At 36.3% G+C, this 22,577-nt stretch overlaps 2 protein-coding genes across 6 annotated transcripts in view; both read left to right on the forward strand.

Moving 5' to 3' along the window:
• Nucleotides 1-4,517: 4,517 nt before the first annotated feature.
• LOC102595846 (uncharacterized) overlaps nucleotides 4,518-22,577 on the forward strand; it is a 25,923-nt gene continuing 7,863 nt past the window's right edge. Inside the window, exons 1-9 of one of the 5 annotated variants that reach the window (XM_015307707.1) lie at nucleotides 4,518-4,652; nucleotides 4,952-5,016; nucleotides 13,431-13,757; nucleotides 13,842-16,297; nucleotides 16,387-16,526; nucleotides 17,007-18,893; nucleotides 19,039-19,087; nucleotides 19,173-19,417; nucleotides 20,114-20,221. In XM_015307707.1, coding sequence (XP_015163193.1) covers nucleotides 13,568-13,757; nucleotides 13,842-16,297; nucleotides 16,387-16,526; nucleotides 17,007-18,893; nucleotides 19,039-19,087; nucleotides 19,173-19,417; nucleotides 20,114-20,221 — 5,075 coding nt within the window. In that variant the 5' untranslated portion in view covers nucleotides 4,518-4,652; nucleotides 4,952-5,016; nucleotides 13,431-13,567. The remainder of the gene's footprint in view (nucleotides 4,653-4,951; nucleotides 5,017-13,430; nucleotides 13,758-13,841; nucleotides 16,298-16,386; nucleotides 16,527-17,006; nucleotides 18,894-19,038; nucleotides 19,088-19,172; nucleotides 19,418-20,113; nucleotides 20,222-22,577) is intronic. The other 4 variants (XM_015307708.1, XM_015307709.1, XM_015307706.1 and 1 more) reach the window with 4 other exon arrangements.
• On the forward strand, nucleotides 6,729-8,692 carry LOC102595302 (protein-tyrosine-phosphatase PTP1-like). The gene is made up of 4 exons (XM_006345076.2): nucleotides 6,729-6,857; nucleotides 6,950-7,014; nucleotides 7,144-7,278; nucleotides 8,390-8,692. Exons 1-4 carry the CDS (start codon nucleotides 6,752-6,754, stop codon nucleotides 8,645-8,647), a joined length of 564 nt encoding a protein of 187 aa, XP_006345138.1. The 5' UTR covers nucleotides 6,729-6,751; the 3' UTR covers nucleotides 8,648-8,692.

A 22,577-nucleotide genomic window follows, 5' to 3' on the forward strand; every position in this document is an offset into this window, starting at 1 on the left:
CACAAGTTGATTCAGATATGCTTGATGAAGATGATCATAAAGTGTTAGATACGCCATAGGTTTCATGAAGTGTTAGATACGCCATAAGTTTCTTGATTTTTTAAGGAGTTTATTTTTTACATTTTTATGGTTGGAATATTGTCATATTTTTTGTGTTTTATTGTGATCATTGCAAAACAGTTAGGTTAATATTTCTATTTAGATATTTATACTTTTACTTGAAAAAAAACTTAATAAATATTATAAAGATAATTTTATTTGTGGATTTGATTAACAAGTAGTAACATTAGCACCATGTAATATTGTTTTGTCGATATTTATGATAATATTTTTAAATTTATAATTTAATTTAATAATTATAAAAAAATATATAACTTTTAAAAAAGTGGGCTGGCCCGGCAAGCCTGTAGCCCACGTACTTGTGGGTTGAGCCAACCGTTTTCTGGCCCACACCAAAAATGGGCTAGCCTGACCTGGCCCGTAAAATGTCAAAGCATGTATGGGTTAGCCCGGATGGGGTGGGCTAGCCCATATTGACAGCTCTAATAATGAAGGTTAAACGGGCTAACAAAATCCTTTTATAGGGCAATCTGCTTGAAAATCATCCCAACATGACTTAAACAAAAGGTCGAAAGGGCCAAAACAAATAGCGTAAGCTAACAGTAAGGCCGATACGGACACTCATAACATGCAAACACATACTTCATGTCTACAAGCCTCTAAAAGTATCTTATGCATCACATAGTCGAGACAGGACCCCGACCTACCCATCATTGTACATATGAACTATAACTTCACGACATATACTCAGGAGCTCTTGAAGTAGTGGAACTTACCAATAAAATGCAGAATGTGACAGCCACATACTATAGGGGTCTATCTAAACCTCTATTTGAACCTCCAACATGAAATGCAGTGCCCCTGATAATGGGGAGTCAATACAAACAACATGTACCAGTATGTGAGGTATTAAATAACATATAAAGATAATAATAGTTATATTGGAACTTGTAGACCCCATTGGGCATATAACTTGTACTCAAGGATCTTTCTTAACATCATATACACAACAACTTGAAATTTATAGGATAAATGTCTCTCTATTCTATGAGTGTCGCTATGAACTCAAATGATTCAATGTAATAAGTGGGGCATCGTCAAAGGGCTAATATAATACGACAAATGCGCATCGTCAAAGGCCCAATATAATACGACAAATGTGCATCGTCAAGGGCCCAATATAATACGACTAATGCGTATCGTCAATGGCCCATTTTATAATGCAATGAGAGCGCATTAATGTTAAAGGCTCGTGCATACACCTTCAAATAAATGTCATCAAGGTCCATTTAATCATAACATTTATATTCTTATTTACCAAGTAACTTATTTGCATACTTTACAGAGATATAATTCGAGACCCTCGTCATTTTCGGATAATATACTTTAGATTTAACTACTATAAGTAGATGAAGGACGGTCATGAACAAACACTCGACGTCTCTTACTTTACTTCCTTGGTTTAACTTTCTTTTTTATTAGCTTTCCGACGCCAACCTTAGGAAGATAATTCTTAATTTAATTCAAAGGATCTATATGTACATAACCACTTAGATATCAACAAGATATTTACAATCAAAATACTGGCTTACTTGTTGATTCTAAAAAATAGAGTACATACAACACCACGTCTCTTAGGCTTTCTCTTTCTCAATACCTGTCATTGAGACAAAACATTTACGCCAAATCAAAATTAAGAAGGTCGTTACATACCTTTAGGTCAGTTAAATTGACAACACGATAAACCTTACCAGTTACAACACTTTAATCTAAACAACAATAAAACTCACGTTAAAATTTAACTAAATGATTGCTAGTACACAATTAATCGAGCAAAAAACTTGGTTCCTAACTAACAACTCAGCAGTTCCAAGCATTCATGCTTCTTTTCTAGTTGAATATCAACAACAACCCAAGCTATATAGATCATTCCCCAACCTTTCGGCCACAACAACATTCCATAACCCCTTAAAGCAACCTAACTTCATATAACAATCCAAATATGATTTTCCGTTCGTCTAATCGTATGTCTAAAATTACATAGCTTAACTATCATTTTGATTCACTCAGCTAAATATGAAGAGTGAATAATTACCTCAAAATAACAATAAGACACCGTATAACCGAGACTCGTTCTCCTTGAAGAATCTTTCAATCCACAAGCAAAGATGAGGAAACATGTAACACAGCCTCTACAAAATTTCTAGCGAGGAATCTCCTTGAAATCTTATAGTTTTTTTTTTTGTTTGTATTTGATTGAAGTGGAACTCTTAGAGAAAGTCTAGAAATGTTTTGTATTCTGAATTGGGCAAAAAAATGAGTTAAAATGAAGCTGGAATGTAATATATATCCAACATAATTTCCATCGACTTATGGGGCCACCCTAGTCTCACTAAAATGCAAATATCTCTCTACTTCGATATCATATCAACAAATTGTTAATGAGTTGAAAACAAAACTCGTAAACCTTCCATTTGATATGTTGTAGATTCTCTAACTCTTCGTAGATTGAGGGATGCTTGTTCAAACTTCAAAGATAAACAATATATGAAACTGTTTTGGGACACTTTGTCACAATGAACCTTTAGCTCAAACTTTGTGTTAAGACTTTCCTTGGCCTAGAACTTGGTTTTTACACATCAAATACTTTTATATACATTTCTTTAAGAAAATGCTGATTTATATCCTCATTTTCAATTTTTCCGACATCAACCTAGCATCACATGTACTAATAGTTACGGTGTTACATAAAGTGTGTATAAGTAATTAGCTTCTAAATCCCACATAGTCAATTGATTGAAAAAATTACCTGCAACCATTAATTATGTTTAAAATATTGGTGATATCCACTAATAGTCTAATTATTTTTATAGCATCAAGATTAATGTGTATATTTGACCTGTATTGCTGGTGCATAAACTTCAAATTTTGAAAAAAAATATCAAATAATAATATAGTCTATTGTACGTATAGAATTCTTTATCCATTGCTTATTGGAATTGCTTATAATTTTTCTTATACTATATTTTTACTCTTTTGATCTTATTTTTTATTAATGTTCAAATTATAATAATTTATTAAAGAAAATTCTATATGTTTTTTTGAAAAAATTATTGAAAACAATTAAATTCACGATGATAATACTATAACACTAATTGACAAATGACCTCAACATTTGATTGCAGATACATGAGAGAGCAAAATGTTATGATTGAAAGTTCTTCGAATACGTTACGTGGTGAATGAGATAAAGAAGTTTTCTAAGCGGTCCATATGGTAAATTTTCAAATTTATAAGTTAAAATAATCATTAAAAGTATTAATATAAATCATCATCCACTAAAAAAATATTAATAAATTAAATAGAACGTTCAAGTTTCTCCCACATTGATTAGCATTAGGATATTAAAATAAAAGGGTTAGGGTATTACTAGTTTCATTAAACATAGAATACACATGTTAGAATTAAGATTTTAAAGATTACAATTGATGGAAGTCTACCATATGAGCATAGCTAGAAGAAAGTCATTACCTTATTATGAACATTTAATGCCCAAATTCAACCACAATTTAATTAATCACTTTGAATATTTTGAGCAAGTAATAATAATAAATTTTAATAGTGTTTTTATCGAAGCTAACATAACGATTTAGGTAAATTTTTTGAATGTAACTTTGAATTTTTATAAAAATTATAAAAGACATTAAAGTGAAACTATAAATATATTTGTTAATATCGATAACAAAAATCTGTAAATCAGATTATCATAGAGGACCTTGAATCATTTTGCATAGTTATAAATTTAACACTAGTCAAGGTTGATTCCATAAATTGATATGAGTACCTTGGCTATTTTTCAGATTAAAGCTCATTTGGATTGACTTAGTTTAAGTGTTTTTAAGTTAAGATAATTTTAAAATATTTTTAGAATGTTTGGATAAAATAAAAAATATTTAAAAACACTTATTTTTAAGCTAAAATGCTAAAAATAAATCAAAGGTCATATATTAAAAATACAAACTTCTGACTTTTGATTTACTAATCAAAAATAAAAAATTGATCCAAACACTCTCAATCTATTTTAGTAAAAAATCTAATCAATTCATCATACCAATGTGATTCAGTATATAAAAATTTATACTTATTTAATTATATGTATACTATTTTTTAAAAAAATGTGCAAACACATACTTTATTTTATTTTGATAAATAAATAAATAATATTGAGACAAACATCTGCTACGGGGTACGTTTTAACCATGCACGTGACCTAATGTCCGTTAAGCATATCAACTACCGTTTGGCTTTGGCAGTTAATGAAGGACCAAAGTGCAGCAAAATGGTAAACTTGAAGCATACATTATGCTCAATGGAAATATTCAAGGACCCAGTTAAACTATCCCTTAAAATTTAGGGACTATTTCAGTTAAAATCTTATTTCGATTACTTTATCTCTCTACGGGCTCTTCCATTTCTCTCTCGCTCTTTCTCTCTAACAGCACCGCAATATCTATCGCCGATTCAAAACCCTAGAATTCCGATAACCGAACGGCCGATTCCGAGCTCCATTGGCTAATAGACTCGACATTTAGGTAAGCTTTGTTAACAATTTTCTTCAATATCTTATGAAGAGCCCTAATTTTCTCCATATCTGTGAAAATGCACTGTTTTTAGTTGGACTCGATTTTTTCTGGTTATTGTCTTTTTCCTTCCCGAGTACAGTGAATTAGACAGCTTTTCCTATCAGCTTTGTTCTTGATTGAGTAAATCTATGTATTATGATGCTAGCTGAGTATTTTTCAGATAACGCATACAGTTGTTTAAAATGATGTCTTTTTATACTTAAATTCTCTAACCTACAATTTAGAATTTTTATATGTTTTTTGTGCAGACTGTGATGAGCAAGATTGTTCCAAATGAGTGCAATGTGAGTGTACGATTAGCACTAATCTGTAGGTTTAAGTGGGAATCAAGTATTAGATCCATCTTTGGAACTTCTTTTGATAGCTTAAAGATAGTTACTTTTCCAGAAAATTCTGTTATACTTTGACATCCATAATACTTACCATTTCAAAGAACAAAAGGTGCTAAAAACTGTTTGCTAATGTTTCCACCAAACGTAGCTGTCTCCTGGGAATATTATTGTCGAAATGACTTGGCTATTCGTTTCTGAGTTAATTTTCTATCAAGTTTATCAACTGAAACTAGAAGTATGTATTCTGGCTATGTAAAGTTTCTCAGGTGACAATAGAATGCGGACTGTTGTCGCTTTTGTCACTAGGAATAGATTACAAGTGAACTACTGCCAAGTTTATTGAATTAAGGATCAAAAGCCACTTTTTCGATAAAATAATTGTACTTCTTTTTTTGAAAATGGTAACGATGTATTATATCACAAAAGTACATGGGTTGTACTCAAACCTTATATACAGATGCACTCTAGACACTCCTACTCTATTTCTATATTGAGTCTAGAACATCAACTATAGAGACAGTGTCATTTGAGTATAATTGATTACACCAAAAACATAACAACAAAATGCAGTTTAGTTTAACATCCTGCACACTATTTTCTATGCCTTCAAAACATCTGGAATTCCTTTCTTTCCAGATTGCCCACCATATTGAAGCAGGGATAATTCTCCATCTAGTTCTGTCTTTTGCAAGGGCACCTGCCTCCTCCCAGCTGTACAAGGCCTCAGTAACTCTCCTAGGCATAGTCCAGGATATGCCTTTAAGGCTCAAGAAAATCCTCCAAAGCTGCCGGGTGTATTTGCAGTGTAGAAATAGATGGTCTACAAGTAGCATTTCATATTGATTGTATCCTCCCAAACCTCCAACACACCTCATCTTTACCTCCTCCTCCCATAGTATTAGTCTATATTATATACAAATGCTTTTAGTATAGTATATTTTGCTAAGTACTATACACAAGAAAATAAGTTACAAATCCACTTATTTCCTGGAAAACTATTTCCTTCATACCAAACACACCCGAAATGTTGAATTTGGGATGTATGAGATGGATCCAAATAGAGTGAGATGGATATAAAGTATTCATACTCCAAGTTCAACTAGTTAGGGAATATGGTGGAGTTGATTGAAGTGTGGTGATTACTTGATTTTTAGTTGGATATTCACAGTCATATTATCATATATTAATTAAAAAAACCAAGTCTTTTTATGCTAAGAATGAATTGCTATCGTCATTGGACTTCTCAACTTTTCTTCTTCGCATAGGTGGTTCCATTCTTGGACAAATTGCGTTAGTTTGAATGCTTCAAACAACAAATTCATTGGAACATATTAAATGGAGTCATATTGGGAGTTAGGTGGTCTTAACTCTTAAGTGTCTGTATGAAGCAAAATAACACCTTTCGATAGTTTTAGGAAAATATTGAGCAGCTTCTTTGATGATTGAGTTCATTTATGTATTGTTTCCCGCTCTCATTTAAATCTAGTTATCCAAAAAAAAAATCCGAGCATCTTTTTTATGATGTTTCGGGTGGATGCTGGTGGTGGTGGCTCCACTTAAAATGAGCTAAATTTATGTCAAAGGACAACTCTCTTATGTCTTGAGAAAATTGTTGTTGCATGATGTTGTTTGTTTTGCTTGTTTGTTATTTATTTGTTGAGATCTCGTCTTTCTGCAAGTAGCATGATATTATCCTGAATTCCAAGAACACCTCTTATGACTCAGGCAACTAGGATGAGAGCTTCAGAAATGAAGAGTAGATGCTCAATGGCTTTGAACAGCACAAACATTAGCAAAAATCGATACACTGATGTTCTGCCATGTATGCAGATCAGTTTCTATTAATTCTTCGTTTGATGTTGAAGTTGTGTATTATAACCTGTGAATAATTATATCAAGCTTCATTCTTCTCAGTTGACAATAACAGGGTTGTTTTGGACCCACCAGCTAGAGGATATATAAATGCAAGCTTCATTAAGGTAGACTTGTACATCCATTACTTGAAATTAGTTAACCATGCTACTTTCTCTCCATACTCTCTTGGAAAATGTCAAGCTCTCTTCCACCAATCTGCTTCATGAGCATTATAGTGCTCCTTTTTGTTGTAGATATCCGAAGATGTGTCTCAGTTTATTGCAACACAAGGTCCGCTACAGCACACTTTTGAAGACTTCTGGGAAATGATAATCCAGCATCGCTGTCCTGTGATTGTGATGCTTACACAATTGTTTGACAACTACAAGGTATTCAACTGTTTAAATTACCAGGTAAGCATTGTAATGTTAACAAGACAAGACATCCTTGTTCTGTCATCTGACAGAAAGAAAAAAATTGAGATTTTTTGTGACAAGGCTTCTGATCCAAAATTTGCTACCTAGGTAAAATTCTAACCTTTCTGCCTTTTTCATCTCTTGATTTTCATCCTCCATTGTAATTAGATCTAGCATTTTTCATACTTTCAGAAAGGTGCAACTGAACCTTTGATACCGTTTTTGCATTTTTGCTTGAGATACTTTGCCCCTTACTATGTACTCTTCTATATTTTGAGTGGTGAGATAGGGTGGGGAAAAGAAACAGTAGAGAAAAAAAATCTTAGCCATCTCGTAAGGTCTGTTGGAATTTGATATAGTCATCACTGTCAATCTTTCTGCTAGTCATTTTCTGAGTAGGGAATGTTTTTCCTATGGACTATTTCAGAGCTTGGGCATATTTTGATGGAGTTGGTATAAGTAGACTTCTAGTGTGGTGCTTAAAGATATTATGTGATCACTAGCTTGTGAGGAATATAAAGCTTGTAGGTGAATAACTTTTGCAGAAAATCAGCTTCTGTTGGGGAAGGTTCCAATTGCAGTTCATATTCCATCGTGGGAAAAAGCCCTAGATTTCCCTTCTTATAAGCTTGTCAGATTGTTTATTTATTTTTGTGGTCTTTCTCTAGTTTCAAAACTGTTATACTTGGATTTTGTTGGTTATTTGAACTGCAGAAGGATTAGCAAAGTTTAACATGCAAAGGCTTGGCGGTTATTCTAGGATTGGAATTTGGACTTAATAAGTTCTTCTTTCCCTTCTATCTTCCTAAAACCCGAGTAGCTGAGAAACAATTTCCCGGGCCAAATGGAAAAAAGGAAACTAAGAGACCTTATTTCATGACCTTTATTCTGGATTATTTTCAACTCTTCACACAAAGAGAGAGGCTACTAGTCTCCTTTCAATCACCCTGTATCACCTGTTAACCTCTGAACGAATTTAAGCATTTATTCTAGTTGGTTTTTACTTCATTTGTAAGTGATTAGGTTGGTGATTGCGTCATTTTGACTATTTCATCTTTTCCTCTTTATGAAAAATGCAATGCAGATTGTCAAGTGTGGGGATTATTTTCAGGCAGATGGTGGTCCCAGAAGATTTGGCAATATATGTATTGTTACGAAGTGGATAAAGACGACTCAGACTTCATTGATTTTGCGATGTCTGGAGGTGAACTATATTGAGGTTAGTAAACTATTCTCTGTCCGTGTTATACACAAGGAAAAGAGCATGAAGAATCTTATTATGTTGGACATGAATATGGAACCTGCTGGAGACTATTTTCCTGATTCATTTGATGGAGAGTGAGAGTTGTTGATGTACATATTTTGATTTCTGCACCATTTTACGTATCCAGACTGATACTCTCTTCTTCTCCAGTAATAAGAGTCCTTGGCTGTAGGATACCCTTCTTTAAAGCTCTATGATCACGCATTGCTCTTTTTGCATAAGTTCTCCCAAGATTTGGGTTCTTTTTTTATGATGGCAAGAATAAGAAGGAATTGCAACATATGGGGAAAATTTTGCAATATTTTATGATGATTTCCATCAGTATTGCCTTCAACAACAATTGGATGTATGGTGTCATTTTTGTTCATTGTCTCCTCTTGTATATAATCGATGCAATTCCATCTCTAGCTTCAACCAGTGGTTTTAAAACCAAACATTTTGTGGATATAGGTTTGATTTTAAACCAAACAGGAAGACTGATTGGCTTGTAAACCATCCAGATATGGCTTTGGAAACCTGCCTTTTGTCTGTTTCAAGGCCTTGTTTTAGTTGCAGCAAGACTTTTAAAGTAAGCATAGATAATAATTATCAATGCTAATGAAGCAGCATTGTCTGGAAAAGATTCTTTGGTGGTTCCTCACTCCTCCTTCATTATTTTCGAAGTCCCATTTTGTAGCACTTTATTCTACTGTGGAATCGTTTCTGCCTGCATTCTTGGTCCTTCTTTTACAATCTTTGACAGTTTGAGATAGATGACAACACCTTTTCCCCTCTTCCTTACATGAGGACAACTTGAATGCTACTTATTTTTGTTTTATCTTGTGTTTTAATTACTTTTATAACTGCATACACACCACCCTCGCCAGACCTCACTTGTGGGATTACACTGGGTATGTTGTTATAGCCGATCTAGTTTTTCTCTTGCCATGTAGTAGGTGGCAATAGACTACTTGTTTCTGTGAAAAGGCTTCACAATTGGTACTACAATTATTGCGGCAATCTCTTATCGATCTCTTTCAAGCAATTCTGGCATTTTTATTGTTGGGAGTAAAGAAAACTTTAAGTCTTTCACTTTGCAGTACAAATGCTTTATTTCGTATTATGATTTCAGAAATGTGGTTTCTTTAACCTTGTACTTTTAGTGGAATTACCTTTTGAATTGTACTTCTGTAAAAGGAAAACCCTATATACAGGGATATGACAAAGTTATCTTTTAAAGAAGTATAAACATTTTTTTACAATGGTGGTGTATGGGCCATATTGCACACATCATGAATATTCCACGGCGTACTTGCTACCACCAACACTGTACCGGGTAGCTCTGTCCATCGAGGAATAGGGAGCTGGAAAAAAATCACCTACAGTTTTTCGTCTCCGATGGGATTTTTGCTGTCTCCAATGGTTTTCATCCACCCTATTGACTGCTAGGACACAACCTGGGGCTTTGGGTGCAAAGAAGAGCAACCTGTTGTTCATGCTAGTATGGTTTCAAAAGTTTTCAAAGTAAACAAGGAAGTTCGATGAGTATGTACCAAGTTTTTGTCAACCCTACTAAAAGCTATTGGAAATTTTCCACGGAAGTGCCAAGTCTCGCACTCCCTATTGTTGGGTAAAGCCTACATCTTGCCTATGGCAAGGCCTACGAGGGGCTGGGTGGCCCGGGTCAGAGTTATGATCGAACATGACGCTTGCTTGGTGGACTTAGTTAAGAAATAAAGTTGCCCCTTTTGCTATAAGCTATAACTTTTGGCATAATGGTAAGCACTTCATCCTAACAAGTGATATCAGGGCCAAGGTCGTGGATTCGATTCCCAAGAGCTACATTCTGCATGAGGCAGGTGTTGGGAGGGGATTGTTGGGTAATGTCAACATCTTGCCTGTGGCAAGGCCCATGAGGGGTTGGGTGGCCCGTGTCGGAGTCATGATCAAGCATGACTCTTTTCTGGTGGACTTAGTTAAGAAATAATGTTGCACCTTTGCTATAAGCTATAACTTTTGGCATGATGGTGAGCACTTGATCCTAACATCTCCTCCTTAGAGTCCAACTCAAGATCACATTGGAATCTGCTATCTGGTTGAGTGCTTGATTTAGTTTAGCAGCTGTTAAAACATGAACCTCACAACATTGTCTTCCTTATGAACTTGTGACTTTGCTGCGTCTTCTGTATTACTTAGTTCTTCATTTAGATCTTTTGTCATTGAATTATTCAGCATCTGGTTATTGCTGTTGGTGGGATGAAATTTCAGATTTGCCATTTCTTATCAATGATTCATTATGGGATACATTTTCACTTTGTCCTACTTCCATACGTATTTGTCAAGGCACCTTAGCAAAATACTGATTTGTGTTGATTTGGTGTCAACCCAAGTTAATATGGACATTTTTACTCTTAACTTCTGTGTTTCCTTCTCTAAATCCCAAGAAAAAACATGAAAATAGATAGTTCCTCACAAAGCACCACCTCTGCAAATCAGGAACCAGATTTGCATTTGCCGTCATCTTTGAATTATCGCCTTCATATGATCCTTTGATAGCTTCAAGTCATTCATTTTTTATCCCCTAAATGAGATATCAGTCAGCTAGTTTAGATGATAGTTGTTTTGTGGTATCTCGGATCTAGTGGAATAAAGACCATGCTTTTTCTTCTTCTTAAGACGATATGTGGTGGATCCTGTTTAACTGTATTGTTAGCGTGAGTAGTTGGGATTGCCTGTTGCTGATAGTTCTTCCATACAATTCTAGTTAAGCAAGTTATATTACTATGGTGGCTCAAGTGTCAACAGGGCCAAATGAAAACATTAAGCTACTCAACCACCACAATATGGAATAAGTTGCAATTACCGTTTAGCATTATAAATTCAAATAGGTTTATTCCCTGTAAACTTTTCACAGATTAAGAAGGTGATCTAAATGTTCTGCAGTAGAAATGAGTTGTTGCAGGAGTGAAGATAGTTGAAAGGGCAACAATGAATTAGTTGTAGGGTCTTGATGAGAGGGTAGCACCTTATGATAAGAGCAGTATAGTGTGATGTTCTAATTGTGATTAGGGATTTGACTTCCTTTTTTTTGATAATTGTAACTAGGGATTTGACTTCCTTATAAGGCAAAATAAAGCGGTCACATGAGCAATAATTTTATAATGTTAAGTCATTAAATTTACTGGGACCACATGACCATGTTAAACAAGAACAAGCATCACAAATTTATTAATCATGAGAATTAGTTTTCAACTTGACCTGTGATGTGTTCTGTAGGTGTCCTGATGTATGCCACTAGTTTGCATAGGGACATTTTGAGATCATGTGCAGAAATGCATTCTTTACTAAGCTAGTCAAGCTAAAGCTCCTGAAACCAACATACTAGTCCTTCCATTGTATGGAATTGTAGATCTAACTCCAAAGGAAAGTAAGCATTGATTTGTATGTTAGGTCCAAGTTTTGATTCCCCACTACTGCCATATTGAGAGAATTTATCCTATCAATCCTGATGGCCTGCCTTTGACTGTGTCTGGAAGAGTTTCTAGTCTTTGGCAGGCAAAATCTATCTCGAAGACACAACAGACAATTATTATTATGCCTTAATCTCAAACTTGTTGGTTTGACTATACTAATCAACAGTAACCACTTACCCCTTTAAGCTGGTTCAATTCTGATTCTCAATGTCACACTTGACCATGCGATGACATAGAATTCTTAACTGATTAAATACACTATGTCAAATACCAAACTATGTAAGTGGACCAATAATGTCTGAACCTTATTTGCTTCATTGTGCTCTGTTTTTCACTTTATTATCCATTTATTGATTTCTAGAGGATGTAGGTTATTAGGACAATATTGCTCCATGTATTTTTAGGGTTACATCGTCCTCTTTTAACATCTTCAATCATCATTTTTTATAACACTAAGAGACGGTGCATTTGAATGTTTGCATTAGATATGGTCTGCCCTTTCAGGCAACCTTCTATTTTTTCCTCTGTATGTGTGCGACTTGCATCTTTTGTTTTTTTGAAAAAGTTTGGGCATAGAAAGCCGTATACATGAGGTATACCAAAAAGTAGAGACCTACATAGAAATATGGTTCTCCAAGAACAATACCCAGTTGTCAATACAAAGAAGAACTTCTTGGTGCACCAAAAACAAATAAGGGGTAAAATGCTGCTTCCTAATCTTAAAAGATTCATTTCTATCCCTTCAAAGTCTCTCATATTTGTTGCTCTCTGAATAACTTACATAAGTGCAAATGGAGCCACGTTCCGTGCCCCGTGTGTTCTCTTCTATCTACCACAATTCCGATTGAAATCTTGTGTCTTTGTTAGATGTGACTTTGTGAACGTATCATCTGATTATTGCTAAAATATAACCCCCCACCCCCCCACCTACACACACACAAAAAAAAAAGAAAAAAGAATAATAGTTGTTGCACATATTTCCATCTCTTCCCTTTGTGTGGTACACTGGGGGAGAGGATATTTTTTTCTTTTGAAAAGTTGCCTTGAAATTTAGATGGTCTATTGCTCTTGGTAGTCTCATTTAAATGCTTTATATTGATTCAATCTTGGATCGTTTCCAATTCTTCTTTCTTTTGTTTATATCATGTCTTCTTTTTCATCCGTTTAGGTCGTTTCTTTGATTTGTGCGGAAGGTTAGTGTTGAGCTTCAATACCTGCACTTATTCCTTATGATTTATCTTTTTGTAGTTTATATAGCTTATGCATGTAAGTAGTTCATCAATGCTAATGCTCTATTCTTGCATCAGACCACTTTTTCATCTGAAATAATATCACGAAGAACCTGACAATGTGGCACTTACAACATGATTTTGCAACTCTTAATTAAAACTTGAATGATCTTCTTGCAGGAGTTTCAAGACAGACAGCTCAAAATAGTTATCCAAAGTGACTATGTATATGTTCCGAGTAGTACATTGATTGTAATGCCAAGTATTAGAAGATTCAGTTGCAAAATTTTACAGTCAAAGGTTCTGGAGAATCATCTATGCCTGGCAATGAATTTGGAGATAGTGTTCACAATTTTTTTGCACAAGACAGCTTGTCACAAGTACAACACAATTCCCCGGTAGCAGACATCAATTGGCCAACTTCAAGGGGCAATATGTGGGCTGGAAGTCAGAGACAAATAGGTGTACTGAGTTCCAACACGAAAAATTACAATTTGCAGAACTCTGGTAATTTAACATGTCTAGTGCTCTCTAAATTATTATTTGCTTGCTGAATGGCCGTGTTTGATCTTTTACTTTTCCTGCATGCAGACGCTGGGAGAGGAATAAGCAGTTATCCATACAATGGGCAGCATGGTTTAAATTTTACACAGCCAATTCCGAGGCCCGAGTTTGGTAAAAGTCAGTCACAGAGCCCGCAGCCAAATTTGAATGGCTACATGTATGGTAATCAGTTTTACCAGACAAGGCAGGATGAAACAAACTTTCCTGCTGTGGATACTAGTTCTGATCAACGTAATATAGCCTCAGGAGGCTCATCTTTTTTTGAGTCACAGCAATGGTTGGGTCCTGAGTTGCAGACAGGAGTATCTGTTAGATCAGAACCTTCGGATAGTCCTGTCAGTGGCAATCTTTTTGGTGGTCAGCAAATCTCTCATCAGCAATCAAACATGCTGCATTCTTTGCAGCGCCAGCAGTCTGGGATTAACGACATGCAGCAATTTCAACAGCAGGTTATGTTCATGAAGATGCAGCAAGAACTTCAGAGACAACAACAAATTCAACTGGAAGCAAGGCAACAAAATACATTGAATCAAGTTTCTTCCTGTCCTAAGGTAGCATCTGATGTCCATTCCTCTGCACTAGTTAATGGCACTGCAAATTCTGGTGCATTAAATCATTCCTGGGCAAATGAGCTTGGCAACACAAACTGGTCACAGCGTGGTTCTCTGGTACTTCAAGGGTCCTCCAGTGGACTCATTCCCACCAATAATGGCCAAGCACAAGACTTAATGGGTTTGATTCCTCAACAGATTGATCAATCTCTATATGGAGTTCCTGTTTCTAGTTCAAGACCATCTCTAAACCAATTTTCACAAGGGGTGACAGATAAGCAAGCAGTGCAGCAAATGCCAACTTTTAATAGTTCATTTCCAGTTAATCAATATACTCCATTAGCAGATCAAGTCAGTGGGCAGGACGGGATTTTCCTCTCTAGACAGAGACTCCAAGTTGATAATGTATTTGGAGATGCTCCAAGCCATGCTCTATCTAGTCCAATGGATGTGGGAAACCTTCAGCAAGTTGATAGCATGCAAAATGCGTCAGCTCTACACGAATTTCGTGGCAGACTGGATATAGCTGTTTCTCCAGAAACCGCACAAGAGGAAGCAGCAAAGGGAGCTTCTCCCTCACAGAATGAAGTTGGATTAGATCCTACAGAAGAACGAATTTTATTTGGTTCAGATGATAATATATGGGCCGCCTTTGGCAAGAGCCCTATGAGCGGTGAAGGTGGTAATCCTTTTGATGGTGCTGAATTGCTTGATGGGACTCCATCTATCCAAGGTGGTACTTGGAGTGCTCTTATGCAGTCTGCTGTTGCAGAAACTTCTAGCAGTGATGTTGGTCTACCGGAGCAGTGGACTGGTTTAAATATTCATGGTACTGAAATTCCTTCCGCGAGTCCCAACTTGACATACAACAGTGAGAGTCATAAAGCAACTTATGCCGAAGACAACTTGCCCCAAGCCTCATCGTTGAATTCTGTTTCTGTTCATTCCTCTGGTAGCCCCGATATGAGAAATAGCTATCACAATGTTCAGGGACGGAGGTTTCCATTTGAGCCAGGCAAGAGTCTGCAATCAGATTCTTCTCAGAGACTTGTGCAGTCATCAGACGAAAGAAATAAGTGGTCTAAGTTAGGTCAATCACAAATGTTGGGTGCTGAAGGATGCCAGATGGTTGAGAAGACTTCAAATCTTGACAGGGAAATGACTTCAAAACACATTTCTAGTAATTTGGCACCCGAGCTTGGTGGAGCTAAGGAACAATACCATAAATCAGCTGGTTGGAGTGTTCTTGAATCAGCAATGCCCTCTGGAGATGCAGTAGATTACAATCAGAAGAAGTTCATTCAGGGTGAAGTTGTTCATAGGGGCGCAGGATGGAATTCTAATCCTGGCAGTAATACTACTGTTACTATGGCACCCACAGAATCATCTGTGGGTAGTCCCCAGGCAAATTCTGAGGTCTTTGGCTTGCATAATTCTGCTGCAATACCAAACTCAAGTACTATGATGAGTGGCAAGGACACCAGTCAGTTCTTCAAAAATAATCATCAATCTAGTTATTGGAAGAACGCTGATCAGTTGGTAAAATCTAGTATCAGCAAAGGGGAGGTCTTACAGCATCATGTTTCTGAGGACAACCAACTTTTGCACTCATCTCAGGATATTGACGACAAAGAGGGTAAAATGCATGAGATGGAGAACAGCGATAAACAGGAGAACTCAAATGACAGCCATCGCTCTAACTTATCCCCTCATTCTTCTACTGGTGATGTTAGGGAAAATGTAATGTCAGGTGCTAGGGATTCAAGGTTTCTGCCTACTGGGAAGCATAAGTTGTCTAATGAGGTTGGCCGGAGAAATTCTTGGGCTAACAAGTTTCAGCATCATCCTATAGGAAATGTGGATAAGGATGTGGCCCACTATGGACAGTCTCCGTTGGCCCAGGTTCCTAATATTGAGACAGATTTGGCAAATGTGTTATTTCTGATAGATTATAATATAATTATGTTAATTTCTATAAACCTTTGGTCAGTAATTAAAGGAGAACGTGTCCTAATTTACAGGTGCGCGCATCTGATGAGCTGACTGACAGAAAAGGCTATGGGGTGCACTCTGGTGGCGGCTTTCCTGGCGGTGCATCCAATATGTCTACACTGATAAATAGATCTATTGGGCTCCCTCCAAATACGGCTCCAAAATCTAGGTTGTCAATTCAGTTTTCTCATAACTTAGAAAGGCCCGTCTGGCAGGAAATATGTTTTTCAGTACTCAAATACTGAAATAGTTATATCCAAGTTGAAGTTTGGCTAGAAGTTTTGGGTTTCGAGTGGAATATTTTTTGAACTTACATGAAATAAGAAGTAGTAGGTTAAGTTGTATTTCAAGTGACGTTTCACCTTAGAAATCTTTAAGTTTGAGAAATTTTCTTTTTCTAAATGAAATTTATGTCCAAACAGAACTCCGACTTCCACAAACCTTTTTTCAACTTGAATTTCAAACACGATTTTTCAAATTTCGACTCAAATATTGCCCATGCACATGCTTTGTTAATTTCCTAGGTACACAGTAATAGCTTAAATAAGTTATCTGCTATAAACTTTAGATGGTTCTTTGGAACATTCATCTGTAATCTTTTAATTCAGGCTGTATAGATCTGATGCTTTGACTGGTTTTCTCATTGCAGTCCAGACATGCTACAACTTCTTCAGAAGATGGACCCATCGAGGGAGCGTGGTTCTACGGCTCACTTCAACAGTTATGAACATAAAGCATCGTCTGATGTTCCTGAAGCCGAAAATTCTGATGGATCTGCTGGACACCTCTGGCGAGGTCAGTCTTCTGCCTCTCAAGGTTTTGGTCTTCAACTTGGCCCTCCATCACAGCAGATCTCAGTCCAAACCCATCTCTTGTCATCTCAAGGTCCTATCGAAGCAGTTAACTCTTCACATGCAAGCCATTCTGTTGCTGAGATTAGAGAGAAAAGTCGGGGGCAGATGCTCCGTCCCCATCAGACTCAATCCTCGCCTTCCTCTTCTGATCTCTTACAGCAAGAGTCGCAGCATAACACATCTAGAGTTCCAGGAAGTACAATTAAAGAAACTGATACGCACACCATGTCTGGGAACTTTTCTTCAGCATTTGAATCAGCTTCTGGTCATACCTACTTGAGAAATCTGCTTCAAAATCCCCACATGGTTAGGGCTAGTGGGAAAGATTCAACAAATCAGTCCATTGTTGTATCTTTTGATGAACATGCTTCCCATTCAACAGAAAGAGGAGATTCTGGCAGAGGACCATTGTCGGATGGGGCTGGCAATATACCATATAGCCCAGCGCTCTCTACAGGAAAGTCTCAGTTAAGTAATGCCAATGGACCCCATGGAAGCGTCTCCACTAATCGACCTTCGTCCAAGGAGCCAGTGCCAGCTTCTCCATCTTTTTTAATGCCTGGGATATCTCTGCAGGATTCATCTTCCAAGAAGTTAACTAATATGCGGACCAACTTTCCACCACCACCGCACCTTTTTAGTAGTCAGTATTGCAAGGATGCTTCTCATATTCCCCAGCCGAATCAGATGAATATTATGGAGTCATCATTATCTGCTCCAGAGAGGCAAGGTGATCAAGATGCCAATAAAGGAGGGACTTTCATGTCTGAGCTTGGTAGTGGTTCAGTGAATTCTCTGCATTCTGTCGAGGGGGAAGAACTGGGAGAAAAGGAGAACATTTCTGAACCAGTACCTATGGTAAATGTGAACTTAGTGCAGGAGATGGATGATTCACAGGGTAGAGAATCTATTGTCATGAATCTCCACGAATCTGCCTCTATGCAGAGAGATATTGAAGCCTTTGGCCGATCACTGAAACCAAATAGCTTTCCTAATCAAAGTTATTCCTTACTAAACCAAATGTGGACCATGAAAAACACGGAGACTGACCCAAGCAATATGAACTTCAAAAGAATGATGGTACCAGACAGCAGTGCAGCTACTCAGCAAGTTCCGTCTGCTGATTCTAGAATGCTAAACTACGCTGGGCCAGATGATTTGCCGGGAAGTCTATCATTTCAACATGGAGGAAGGATGACTCCTCACGATTTTGCATTTCGACAGGATGAATCTCAGATTGGCTCTCATAACAGCAATACTAGTTCTATTATGCCTGAGCAAACTCAGATTAGTCCACATATGGCACCATCATGGTTCAATCAGTATGGAAGCTTCAAAAAGGGGCAGATGTTACAGATGTATGATGTACACAGAGCTGCTGCCATGAAGACAGCAGAACAACCTTTCACTCCTGCGAAGTCTACCAGTGGTTTGTATGCTTTTAACTCTATTCAGCATGTAATCCATGCAACTGCTGATAGAAGTCAAATTGGTAATCTTGGGCAAAGATCAGCTGCCAACTCTGCTGGAACTGAGCATTTTTCTTCTCTACAAACGTTGCCCATGAGTGTTGATCAGCAGAATCCAATCATGAAGCCCAAAAAGCGGAAACGTTCTACATATGAATTCACTCCTTGGTACAAAGAAATTTCTCTGGATCTATGGAGCGATCAGACAATCAGGTTGTTATTGTGCAACAACTTTGATAGATCCCTTTGCCTTGAAGCTATTTGGCTGCTTCTGTTATTCCATCTGTTGTTTTCACTTTGGTTATTATGTTATTTCCAACATCATATTTGTTGATGCATGTTAATTTTCCTTTGGCAGCCTGTCGGATATAGAGTGGGCCAAAGCAGTTAATAGGCTTACTGAAAAGGTGTCTTGATTTGTCTTCTATAATCATCTTATTTGGTATTTGGTTGGCATTTCATTTCTGACATCCTATATTCGTCTGATTACAGGTTAAAGAAATTGATTCTATTGATGATGGGCCACCAAGGCTTAAAGCTAGAAGAAGGCTTATGTTGACCACTCAGCTTGTGCAGCACCTATTTTATCCTCCACCCACAGCAATTCTATTTGCTGATGCTAAATCGGAGTATGAGAGTGTGGCTTACTCCATTTCCAGATTGGCATTGGGGGATGCATGCAGCATGGTCTCTTGCTCGAATGCTGATACCAATATGCCTCATGATGGCAAAGAACTGTAAGTTATACTTATTCCCCACATAGATAGCAACTTGAAGCTTTAATGAAATGAAATTCCTCTCTTTATGAGATTATCTTGGGTCAAGAGAGACTCTTCTGCAAGCAGCCAAGTAAAACAAGTTACTTTATAGGGTATCTTGATTTTCCAAACATGCTTCCATGGTAATAATCACAGTTGTTATCCTGCAGTGTAAGAATAAGGGTCTAACTGTTTCAGCTTCTTCCCCACATAAATAGCACCTTAAGGCTTGAACAAAGTGAAATTCCTTTCTTTATGAGATTATCTTGGGTCAAGACAGCCTCTTTTGCTAGCAGCCAAGTAAAGCTGCTTTATAGGGTATCTTGATTTTCCAAATATGCTTCCATGGCCAATTAATAATCTGCTGGGAAGATTGATTCAAGATCTTGTATGCTGCATTGTCCTTGTAACTGCCACTGTTATGCCCCTGCCACCACAATGTATCCACCCCCTCTGTAAACCTTTAAAGTCTTCCATCTGCCTACTGAATTCAGTCAACCTAGCTACCTCCCAATCATTCAATATTCTCCTTATTAGAAGTTCCCTGCCTTGAGACGTCCACATTTCAGCTGCTTTTTTTTGTTGATGCTCTCTCTAGTTATTACTTGAGATTGATTAATTTGCATCTACAAATTGGTTGCTGAGGTCCTGATAATTTGTTTGATGTATTACTAGTCTTCTTGACAAGTGCAAGGCATCTGAGAGAAATGATAGACATCACTTCGGCAGAGCTATGGAGGAGTTAATGGGAAAAGCTAGGAAGTTAGAAAGTGACTTTGTGAGGTAAATGGTTCATGTTTGTTTATGCTTACCTTTTATTTTATGCTAATAAATGCAACTTCCATCCCTAAAATTATTCGTATATACTACATGCACACCTATTCATTTATTTTTTGGTAGTGGTGGGAGGGAAAGAAAAATAGTTGAAGGAATCAAGCCATGTAAGAAATCAGGGATGTCTTTCCTTGTGGCATTTGAATAGGTTCTAATAGAAGATAAGTTCAGTATTCACTAGATATTTTTTCAAGTTGATTACATTTGAGCTTGGTCGTTTTATTTACGCTGATGTTTTCTCATTTTCACCTCTATATTTGGAGGTGTCTGTAATATGATTAGAAATAGTTTGCCTGGTTAAAGCAGAACTGCACAAAATGCTGAAGTCTGGTTTGATTTCAGCTTTACTAGTCTTTGGGTACGTGCTTTATTATGCTTCCAATTATCGGATTATTTTGCTTTAGTTATTATTATTTTGAATGCTTTGTTATGCTTTCATTTCCGTTGCTTCTTTTCCTTGACTGCATTGGACTGTTTTTCCTTGAGCCGAGGGCTAGCATAAACAACCTCTCTACACCCTCTCTAGATCACACTTTGTGGACTACACTGGTTATGTTGTGTGTATGTGTAATTCTACTATCAATAAATAACTTTTAAATTTGAAAACTAAAACAAATAGCAACCAAATAGAGAAATATTTATAGAAGAGAAAAAATTGAAGATGTTATGTGAAACAATGATGAATTAGATATTGAAAAGTGGATTTGTTAGTTCTTAGAAATCCTAGTTCTCTAAGTACTAAGAGTGTAAAACAAACTTTCAATAACGTTAGTAGTGATTAATGATTACTACACATCGTAAAGACATTCAAATACGAATAAAATTTATATAAGGTAAAATCTTAATTAGTTTTAAATCCTAAATAGTAGGACTTTCTACATAGATCAGATGAAGAAAGATTATTAATAGGAATTTTTTAGTTCAATTTCAAAGTCCCAAGTATTAGAAAAATAATTAAGTTATAAATTCGTTCAATGTGAACCTATTTGAAAGGGTAAAAAAGGCGAACGACAGTTCATTAAGAGACTTTGTGCTTTTAATATAACGCTTGCGTGCGTCACACGTGTAGCCTAGCGATTATTGTAAATTTTATATTTAACTCTTAACAATCTTCTAATATACAACAACATACCCAGTGGAATCCCACTAAGTGGGTTTGGGGAGGGTAGAGTGTAAGCAGACCATACCACTACCTCGTGGAGGTAGAGAGATTGTTTTTGAAAGACTCTTGGCAAGTGCATCAATAACAATCTTTTAATATATAATGCATAATTTTAAAATATTTGCTTAAATTATAAATAAGAGTTAAAGCTTACAAAAAGTGTGATCTTTCTAGTTTCCCATGTTATTTCTCTTTCAATTAATTCTCATTTTTCACTAAAATAAGCAAATTATAACAAATAAGATTGGTTATACTTCTATAATATAGAATGAAGACTCATAAACCTAGTGGAGTTGTGCCACGAAATTTAGTTTCCAACGGTGAATTATTTTGGTGTAATTTTTTATATTATGTATATTTATGACAAAAATTGAGGACTCCTCTCAATCAGTGTTTTGGACGGCGAAAGGCGACAAGCCTCTGCCTCATTGCTAGAGGTGAGACACTCGCCTTTTTGAAGTGAGGAGCCAATCAATACAATTTTTTTTAAAAAATATTTAATTGCATATATAAATAACCCAAAATCCCAATAGCAATAACAGATGAGCAAATAATTAGAGTGTTAATTAGTATTAATTCGAAAGAAATAGAAATAGAAGGATTAGATTTTTTTATTTTTAAAATTGGGCAGATAGCAGAAAATACAAAATAGAGTATAAAGAACAAAATATAAGAACAGAGAAATGATAAGTTGTGCACAATGCACTGAACTGGTTAAGAGCCGCGAAAGAAAGTGTCGTGAAGTAGGGGAGAAAGAAGACGTACCTTTTGCCAAAGCTGAAGTGGAAGAAGAGAGTTGCAGTTTGTGGCTTTGTGCAAATAAGCCCTAATATTGCCTTTCTTTTAAATTGATGTTAGTTTATTTTCTTTAAAAAACATAAGGCGGGGGTGTAAATGATTTTAACCCATTTATGAATATATGAAGTTTAATTAATTCAAAAGTCCTAAATATTTATAAATTATCAAGTGACAATATTATCATCCTGTATGAAAATTCCTTTTGAATGGTAAAAAGTTCGATCAACATTTCATGTAAGAGCTTCATGCTTTTAAATAATGCTTTACAACAACAACAACAACAACCCAGTAAAATCCCACTAGGTGGGGTCTGGGGAGGGTAGAGTGTACGCAGACCTTGCCACT

The sequence above is a fragment of the Solanum tuberosum genome, unplaced genomic scaffold (genome assembly GCF_000226075.1).
Source record: "Solanum tuberosum cultivar DM 1-3 516 R44 unplaced genomic scaffold, SolTub_3.0 scf00062, whole genome shotgun sequence".
Classification (NCBI taxonomy): domain Eukaryota; kingdom Viridiplantae; phylum Streptophyta; class Magnoliopsida; order Solanales; family Solanaceae; genus Solanum; species Solanum tuberosum.

Excerpts from the sequence above, each read along its gene's own strand:
- LOC102595302 (XM_006345076.2), top strand. The coding sequence starts at position 6,752 with ATGACTCAGGCAACTAGGATGAGAGCTTCAGAAATGAAGAGTAGATGC. Across the intron at positions 6,858-6,949 it reads ATACACTGATGTTCTGCCAT|TTGACAATAACAGGGTTGTT; the intron begins GTATGCAGATCA and ends CATTCTTCTCAG. Across the intron at positions 7,279-8,389 it reads AATTGTTTGACAACTACAAG|ATTGTCAAGTGTGGGGATTA; the intron begins GTATTCAACTGT and ends AATGCAATGCAG.